Source organism: Grammomys surdaster, unplaced genomic scaffold, assembly GCF_004785775.1.
Source record: "Grammomys surdaster isolate TR1022 unplaced genomic scaffold, NIH_TR_1.0 203, whole genome shotgun sequence".
NCBI lineage: Eukaryota > Metazoa > Chordata > Mammalia > Rodentia > Muridae > Grammomys > Grammomys surdaster.
In genome coordinates, this window is record NW_021604648.1 from 3,327,289 (window position 1) to 3,336,980 (window position 9,692).

Consider the following 9,692-nt stretch of genomic DNA (forward strand, 5'->3'; position numbering starts at 1 on the left):
GAGAGAGAGAGAGAGAGAGAGAGAGAGAGAGAGAGAGAGAGAGAGAACACATGGAGGTCAGAGGACAACTTGCAAACCACTTAAGTCCTAGGGACAGCAGGGCCGTCTACTGAACCATTTTGCCAAACCTCAGGGTTATTCTTTCGGGGATTAATTTACCCTCCTCTCACCCCACTCCCTTCTTAGAGAAGAAAACTACACAGTTCATGAAGCCTCAAGGGGTCCGTGGAGTGCTGGGGAGGGGCCAGACACCAAGAGACAGTAACAGTTACTTTGCCTATCATGTCTTCAAATACTCCCCCCCCCCAACACTCTGGCATGCTACAGCAGGACTGCGGCACCCCTGCCATCTGGGCTTCAAACCAAAGGAAGAAATAGCCAAAGTCGTTCTTAGGAAGGAAGAGGATAAATCCAGAGCAGAGAGAATCTTATTGCAAGTATAGAGCAATAATTAGAGGGCTGCAGCCCAAGGACCACAAAGTGCCAGTGGAAGGATGGAGTCCTTCAGAGGATGGCTAGCCTGGCTCCGTGAGGGTGCACCTATTAGCACTAAAGTTACGGTAGCTCTTAACCCCTGGTAGACATGTTTCTAAGTGCTTACCATGGGCTACAGAGACAACCTGCCCAATCCCACAGATAAGGCTCAAGAGACAGACTGCCTTCTTTCATCCAAGTTCAGTAGCCACAGCACCAAGGAGGCAGATCTGTTGACCTGAACTTACCAGGAGATGACCTGAAGAAGCTGGCACTGGAGCTGAGCTCAAGCTGAGGCAAGGGAGCAGGCCCCTGGAGACCAGCAGAGCTCTAGGTTAGGGGCTCCGGGCACCTGCAAGAGTAGTTTGAGAAAAGGGAGGTGCAACAAAAAGGACCAAAGAGAAGACAGTTGTTTTCAAGTTAGAGCCAAGTCAGAGGTTGTACATCTTAAGCACAGAGCGAGCCAGCTCCGCCCTCAGAAAGGGCTGTGCCTATCCCCACATCATTTCCCTCTTTTTACAATGAAAGTTGGCTATGCTCCAGGTTCTTCAGACTTATAAAAAGAAATGATCTCTTCTATGAAACCAAATCTACTGATGCATTAAGATTGAGAAAATTTTTCTTTCTAGAAATGACTACTCAAAGAATTGAAAACATACCTTTAAACAAACAACAACAACAAAAAACACCTACAAAAACATTTTTGTTATAGTCCAGCCTGTCTCAGTCTCCTTCCTGAATGCTGGGTTACGGGCATGACCACCCATCACAGCTGATTTAGAGAAATGCCTTTAAATTATGTTTTAAGATGAGAAGAATAGTAGGTGAAGGCAGGGAGATTAGAAGTTCAAAACTAGCCTAAGCCATATAAAACCCTGTCTTTAAACAGTTAAGATAACCAGGGATGGTGGTTCAAGCCTTAAATCCCAGCTCTTTGTGAGGTTCAGGCCAGCTTTGTTTACATAGTGAGTTTCAGGACAGCCAGTCTTAAAAAGTAAAATTAAAATGAACCTAAAATATAACAGTTTAAAAGGCATTTATCACTTGTATGATCACTAAGAGATGTTATGTTTTTCTGGGGTGTAGGGACTCAAACCCAGGGGGTTAACTAACCCATAGAAAGAGCTGAGACTCAAGCCCAGTTATTCAGACTCCCAATCCTGTATTCATGCATATTTTATTCTTTTTTTCCACTGAAAAAGTCTTTATAGGCTGCCAGTGTAGCTCAATTGGTAGAGTGCTTGCCTAGAATGTATGAAGCAATGGGTTCTATTAGCAGTACCACATACTCTGGGCATGGTGGTATATACCTGTAATTGCAGCACCTGGGAGGTAGAGGCAGAGGGATCAGAAGTTCAAGGTTATCCTTGGATATGAGAGTTTGAAGGCCAGGCTGGAGTACTTAAGACCTTGTCAGAAGAAATGGAGGGGGAGAAGATAAGGAGGGAAGGAAGGAAGGAGGGGGGAGAGAGGGAGGGAGGGTAGAAGCACTGGGGAGGGGAGGAAGGGAGAAAGAAAGAAAATTGAGATAAGATTACTGTCCCAAATTTGCTAGGCACAGGCATATGCACTGAGTAGCTATGACAGTGACATGGGCACCATGTGTCACTATCCTCCTCTGATGCACCAGCACCGAGGCAGGACTGAGCAACAGGGGTACTCTGCAGCTGGTTTTCTAACAGTGCTCAGTCGTGCCACCTATAAGTGTATACACAGCCCTCACTTGTCATGGCAACTAACTGCTGCCACTCTGCCCTGAACACTTGCTTGGTGCTCATTCTAAGCTGGACACTGTATTGATTGTAATATACAAGTGCTAGAACATAGTCCATTCCAGTAATACCTAACATAGCAAGCTACTATCTGAAAATATATGAAAAGCACATGTTCTAGAACATTCTTTAGCACTTGATAGTCCTACTAGCTAACATTTACTAACTTAACATTACTAATGTGCCAAACACTATATTGTTATTATTTTCATTTTGGTTTTAAAAACTTTTTACTGTTGTCATTATTGTTTAGGTTATTTGTGATATATATGCCATAGCATAGGTGTAGAGGTCAGAGGGCAATCTCTGGGAGTTCATGTGAATCCCAGGGAGCTAAATCAGGTCAATGGGCTTCATGGCAAGCACCTTACTCCACTAATCCGTTTCACTGGCCCTCTTTGAGTTTCACTCTATAGTCTAGGCTCGCTCTGAACTCTCATCCTGCTCAGCCTCCTTGGGTCTGGAATTATATATATGAACTTCCACCCCTGGCTTCTGTACTGAATTCCTTGTACATATTACTATTTACTTGTCACTAAGTCCCAAGAGGACCAGGTAAGTAACTCAGTGACACTGCACTTGCTTAGTGTGTGCAAGAACTTCAGTTTGATTCCCGGATACTAGACATGCTGAAAAAGATAAGGAAAGGAAAAAGAATGAAAAGTAAAAAAGAAGAAAGAAAAAAGAAAGAGAGGGAAGGGAGGGAGGGAGAGAGAGACAGAGGGACACACACACAGAGGGGGGGAGAGAGAGACAGAGAGAGAGACAGAGAGAGGAGAGAGAGAGAGACAGAGAGAGGAGAGAGAGAGAGACAGACAGACAGACAGACAGACAGACAGACAGAGGAGAGAGAGATCTTCAGAGGAACTAGGTGGGGTGGCATATATCTAGTTTTAACACTTGCATGGCAGGCTGAGACAGAAAAAGTCCAGAGTCTGAAACTAGACTACAGAGTGAGGCCATGTCTCAAAAATTAAAAACCAAGCAAATAAAAAATTTTTTGAGGGCTAGGTATGAAACAAGCCTATGTCTGCTTGTTTAACCGTGCAGCTGGAAAGTAGAAGCAGAATTTGAACCTGGGTAAACAGCTTTCACCACACTGTTCCCTCAGCCTACAATGGTGAAGAATAGATTCCATCCCTGCCCCAGATGTGCTGGTGAGCTAGAAGGGGAGGCAAACTGACAAATTGGCCTGCCCTCCTTCAACCACCACTGAAGCTTTCTCGGGGTTTACCTCTTCCAAGTATACTAGGAAAGAGTAGTTAATTTAGGAGAGATCAGTGCAGGTACAGGACAGTGCAGGCACAGGACAGTCCAGGTACAGGACAAAATTCCAGGGCAGGAGGAGGCATTTCAGATGGCCGGGTGAGAGAGCAGGATGGTAAATTCCCTCAGTGTTCAAAGTTTACTGCCACTGCCTCAAACAGGGAGTGACAGCTGGCCATTCCTGTAATCCTAGCACTAGAAAGTGAAGGAAAGTGTCTTAATCAATGTTATTATTGCTGTGATGAAACACCATGATCAAAAGCAACTTGGTTTACAAATCCTGAATAGTCTCCTGAGGGAAGTCAAGGCAGGTACTTAAATGGCAAGCTCCTGGAGGCAGAGCTGATGTAGAGGCCATGGAAGGGCCTTACTGGCGTGCTCCACATGGCTTGCTCAGCCTGTTTTCTTACAGAATCCAGGACCACCAGGTTAGGGGTGGCACCATCCACCATGGGCTGGATCCTCCCCCATCAATCACTGATTAAGAAAATGCTCTCCAGGCTGCCCTACAGCTGGCAGGGGTCATTTTCTCAACTGAGGTTCCCTCCTTTCAGATGACTCTAGCTTATGTTAAGCTGACAGAAAACTAGCCAGAACAGAAGAGAATCGGAAGTTAAAGGTCGTCGTCCTTGACTATATATGGAGTTTGAGGCTAGCATGGGCTAAGTATGATCCTTGGTCGTGCAATAAATACACATACAAAAAAGAGTAACTGCTGTATGACAGTGCCAATGTGTACAATTGAGTAGAGAAAGGGTTAAAGATTGGGATTCTTAGGTTGGAGGACATATGAGCAGGCTACTTGCAAGAAAGGGCCTGAGCTTGAAGGCTTGGAAAATAACCAATAACAACAGGCAGACACAGAAGCATGTAGAGTGGAGGGTACCAAAGAGTCATGATCCAGTACCATCCAATGGCCACAGGATACACAATTCTCACCACATTCCTGGAGAGCTGTAATATAATCCTTCATTATAGATGAGAACATCAAGACCAGAGATCTGATTGGCTTCTTTGTGGTGCAGTTCCAAGCAATGACCAGGAAATGTAGTTTAGTTCATGCGCTGGCCTCATGCCCCATTATTTGCTGCATAGAGTTTATTTATCAGAATCTGAATCTAAACCCAAGCAAACAGTATTTGTCCCACTATATTGTCCTCCCAGCCAGTGCTGGATGCAGTTGGACAGAGATGGAGGGGAAGGGATAAACCTGAGAGAAATGTAGACTGCAGAATCAGCAGATTGTGGGGTGGAGATACTTCTGGTTGAGCAAATGGAGAATGGTGGTACCACGGACAGAGAAAGGGCTGGATGGAAACTCACAGCAAAATGGAGACTGACTCTGGACATGTGTCTGTCATCCTGGGTGACATCTAGGCGGGTATACGTCAGCCATGATAAACACATCTATGAAGGTGAGCACACCCTCAGCTGTGGGAGATCTAAGATGCTCACTGTCGTCAGGAATTCGGACCCCACCTCACCCCCATTCCTTGTTCTGTTTTAGTTCAGTTATTCTCCTGACACAGCCTCTCTGAATGTTGGGATTATAGATTTGAGCCACCACATCCAGTTTATATAGTGCGGGGTACACAGACCAGGACCTCCTTCATGCTAGATATAGTAATATACCAACAGAACCAGGCCCTTTTGGTTTTTGCTTTTTGTTGGGCTTTTTGGTTGGTTAGTTGGTTGGGTGATTGGGTGGTTGGGTGGTTGGTGGTTGTTTAGTTGGTTTTTAAAGCAAGATCTCATGTAACCCAGTTTGGCCTTGAACTCACTATGTATCAAAGGATGACCTGAAATCTGACTCCTCCTGCCTCTTCCTTCTTTCTCATGTGCTGAGAGACTACAGGCCTAATTCAGATTCTGGGAGAGACCTGATTGGAATAAAGGATTCCACTGGTATAAAAGATTCCTGGCTCATCTGTGACTCCCCCCTCCCCACCCCCAGATGGCTTTGCCCAGAAGCCGCAGGTTCAAGAGTCCCAAGACACTGGCTTTCTTTCTAATGGGTGTGACTTTCGTGGTGCTGAACCAGTGGCTACTCCAGGAGCACACGCAGGAGAAAGCCAAGGGTCCCATGACCACTCCCCGGTCCTCCGCAGCTGCGGTGCAGCGTTCACCGCTTCTCCAGGTGCCCCCCTGCGTGGCCAACGCCTCCGTGAACCTCCTGGCTGGCTTTCAGCTGCTGCCAACTAGGATCCAAGACTTCCTGCGCTACCGCCACTGCCGCCGCTTCCCGCAACTGTGGGACGCGCCGCACAAGTGCGCGGGCCCCCGCGGCGTCTTCCTGCTGCTGGCCGTGAAGTCGTCGCCTGCGCACTACGAGCGGCGCGAGCTGATCCGGCGGACCTGGGGCCAGGAGCGCAGCTACAGCGGCCGCCAGGTGCGTCGCCTCTTCCTCGTGGGGACCTCCCCTCCCGAGGAGGCGGCTCGAGAGCCTCAGCTGGCCGATCTGCTGAGCCTGGAGGCGCGGGAGCACGGGGACATGCTGCAGTGGGACTTCAGTGACACCTTCCTCAACCTCACACTCAAGCACCTGCACCTGCTCGACTGGACAGCGGAGCACTGCCCGAGTGTGAGCTTCCTGCTCAGCTGCGACGACGACGTCTTCGTGCACACGGCCAACGTGCTGAACTTCCTGGAGGTGCAGTCGCCCGAGCGCCACCTCTTCACCGGGCAGCTGATGGTTGGTTCTGTTCCCATCCGCGAAAGCTGGAGCAAGTACTTCGTGCCCGAACAGCTCTTCCCGGGCGTAGCTTACCCTGCGTACTGCAGCGGCGGCGGCTTCCTTCTGTCCCGCCGCACAGCCCGCGACCTGCGCAGCGCGGCACACCACGTCCCGCTCTTCCCCATCGACGACGCCTACATGGGCATGTGTCTGCAGCAGGCCGGCCTGTCGCCCAGCAGCCACGAGGGCATTCGCCCCTTCGGCGTGCAGCTGCCCGGTGCGCAGCGAGCATCCTTCGATCCCTGCATGTACCGCAAGCTGCTGCTGGTGCACCGCTTCGCGCCTTATGAGATGCTGCTCATGTGGAAGGCGCTGCACAACCCGGCGCTGCACTGTAGCCACAAACACGGTGCAGGGTCTCCCAAGGCCAAAGGAGAGCTGAACCCCGATGCACACTGATGTCACCTTGAGGATGGATCTGGAAAACACTATATTCTAGTGCATGTTCATGCCTTTAACTTCAGGGGTTCTGTTCCTATTGGTCACGAGTGGCTTCAAACATGTAGGTGGTGTTTTTCTTAGCCGACTCCAAGACCTCTGGGCTGGGAATATCTATCTGTTCATCCTCACACATCAACCTTCCAGGGCGTCTGTCTTCTTCTATCCTCCATTCTCCGTGGGCAGCAAGAGAAAGGCATGGTGACCAAGATCAGTGTCAGCAGTCAAATGCAGCGCAATTATGAACGGTCATTTCCACTCTTTGCTCCACCAATGAGTAGAACTCCCACGGTCAGTTTACTCTTAGAACTAAAGAGGTGTCTGGCAGCCTCGCTTCTACCATCTCCAGGACTCTTGTGAGGTCAGTAAAAAGCGAAGGCCCTTAAGGGCAGCAGGGGGAGGCACCTTTCTGTGAACTCCCATACAGCCTTTCCTCCTCAATGCTTTAGGAAGTGTATGTTTGAGTGGACAGTGGCCACCTGTCCCAATGGTGTGGAGTATGTCTGTGAGAACATTATATTAGTTTCCTGTTGCTGCTATAACAAATTCTCGTTAACTTTCGAAACCTAGGAACAAGCCCACTTATCCTGTAGTTCTCTGACAACACGGGTCTCGCTAGGCTAATGTCAAGGGGTTAATAAAACTGCTTTCTTTCCTAACATTCTATAGGGGAGAACTCTGCCCCCCCCCCATACCTAGCTTCTATAGAGAGAGGTTCTTCTCCTTCAACACCAGCAATGCTACATTTCCTTACAGTCAAATTTCTCTGACTCTTCTTTCTTCTCCATCAACAACTCTCCTTCTCTGGAGCTAAAACCTGGGTCCACCTGATAGTCCAGGCTTAGCTTCCCACTGTTTGTTTGTTGAGACAAAGTCTCAGGTAGCCCAGGCTACCCTGAAATTTGATGTGTAGTTAAGCATCATCTTGAATTCCGGAACCTCCTGCCTTTACCTCCCAAAGGGTTTGCAGGTTTGTCTCCAAGCCCAGCTAATATCTTCATGTTGTAAAGCCAGACCACTAGGTATATTGAAATTCATCATGTCGCTCACATGTAACCTAATTTAGTCACAAGTTGCAGAGATTAGGGTGCGGACATCCTTGGAGGACCATTGGTTCTGTCTCCCATGATGCCACACATAAATATGTGTGGCATAAACAATAATAAATGAAGTAAATGGACACGTGACAATCGTGCTTTCTTCTCAACAAACGGTCCTGATGCCAGCTTTTAAATCGAACAATTGAGCATCATTAATTCTGAATTCCCTGCTGTGCTACCTTGTTCTCAGTTCCCTGGAACAAAGTTGTCTGCATTTGGGGAGTAAAGGTATTAAAATTCTGGCATTCTGTGTTTAGGAAGGTGAAAAGGCAGCAAATTTAGGTCTGCTATGTGACTCTGGGGCCTGGTCACTCATCTCTGAGGCTGGGTTGCTCTAGTGTGCAAGAACAGGAAAGGCCACCGGGTCCAGGGAACCCCAGCATTACCTGAAGTCACCTGGAAGATCAAACACATCGGGTGCCGCCTATCGGCCCATGTGCCGCCAGGGGGCGCCCCAACCCACGGTCCATTTCTCCTTGGTATAGCTGAGCCAGCTAGCTGGGCTGAGGTTTCCTGGGAGCACCAGACAACCTTAGAATAGCGGCTGGGGACCTGGACCATACCTCGTGTCACCTGCCCTCACTCTGCACGCTCACTCTCAGGAAGCGGCCACCCCTGGGTGCCCCGACTGCTTTGAAAAGCCTAGCATACTCTGACTTCCCAAAGGCCTCAGGAGTTGGAAAAAGATATGCCTGACTCACGACAATAGATCCAAAAATCCTATGTAAATACGAATATTTACATAGAAGGGTGATGATACATGCCAAAACTCCCAGCCCTCCGGAGGCTGAAGCGCAGGGCCCTGAGTTTAAGCCTGGGATAAAACTACTACAACATGACCCTGTCTCAAAAGGAGAGGAAAAAGAAAAAGCCTAGACTTGCCTGAAACTCATGTTTAGTTGAGAAAGGCTTTGAAATACTGATTTTTTTTTCTGCCACTGGCTCCCAATTCCTGGGATTATAAGCCAGCTCCACCATAACCAGCCCCCAAAAGTATTTTTAAAGTCTCAGAAGTTGGGGCTGGAAAGAAGGCTCAGCAGGCAAAGACACTTGTTGCCAAGCCTGATGACTTGAGTTCATTCATCCAAACAGCAGATACACAAAAATAAAGGTGTGAGGATTGGGGGGGGGTTGTTTTGTTGTGTCTTAGAAGGGACAGGAGTGGTGGCTCCATACTTAAGAGGTCTTAATGGTAGAAGACCAGGGTTCAGTTCCAAGAAGCCACATGGTGACTCAAAAACATCTAGAATTCCTGTTCTTGGGATCCAGTGCCATCTTCTGGCTTTTGGGGATCACTCATGTAGTCATGTAATGCTCATGGACTCTCCTGGGGACATACACAGTTTTAATTATTTTTTAAGCCTCAAAAGTTTACAGCTAAATCAAATTAACTTCTTCTTTTTAAAATGTTTATTTACTTATTTATTTATTTCAGACATGATCTCACGAGGCCCAGGCTTGCCCACAATTGGTTGCATAGTTGAGAATGGCCCTGAATTCCTGATCTCCTGCCTTGGAATTCCAAGTGCTGCTTTTCTAAGTCTTTCTATAAGGGTATCACCCCAGCCCCCATCCTGTAATAAAATTCTTACATGATATAATCACACTTTAAAAAAAATAATGTAGTGCTTAATTTCATATAAAGTTTAAACAAAAGAAAAACACATTAAAATAAGTACAGCTTTGGCATATCAAAATTTTTCTCTACATATTTCAAAACATTCCTCTAGGGGGCAGAATACCTTCTTGAGAACAGGATGCACAGAGACCCTTCACAGATAGATAGCTGATTAAAGTAGTAAGAAAATACGTCCTTCTCCAGATGCAAAATCAGTATATAAAACAAATGTAGTTTCTGTATGAAGACATCAAGAAAAGCTTGCTATTGCTTTGCAGATGTCGATTTGT

General features: G+C 47.4%; 1 protein-coding gene across 1 annotated transcript; it reads left to right on the plus strand.

The window, feature by feature from the left end:
- Positions 1–5,466: 5,466 nt before the first annotated feature.
- On the plus strand, positions 5,467–7,010 carry B3gnt6 (UDP-GlcNAc:betaGal beta-1,3-N-acetylglucosaminyltransferase 6). Its single transcript, XM_028770577.1, has one exon. The coding sequence runs from the start codon at positions 5,467–5,469 to the stop codon at positions 6,643–6,645; it is 1,179 nt and encodes a 392-aa protein (XP_028626410.1). The 3' UTR covers positions 6,646–7,010.
- The last annotated feature ends 2,682 nt before the right edge of the window (positions 7,011–9,692 follow it).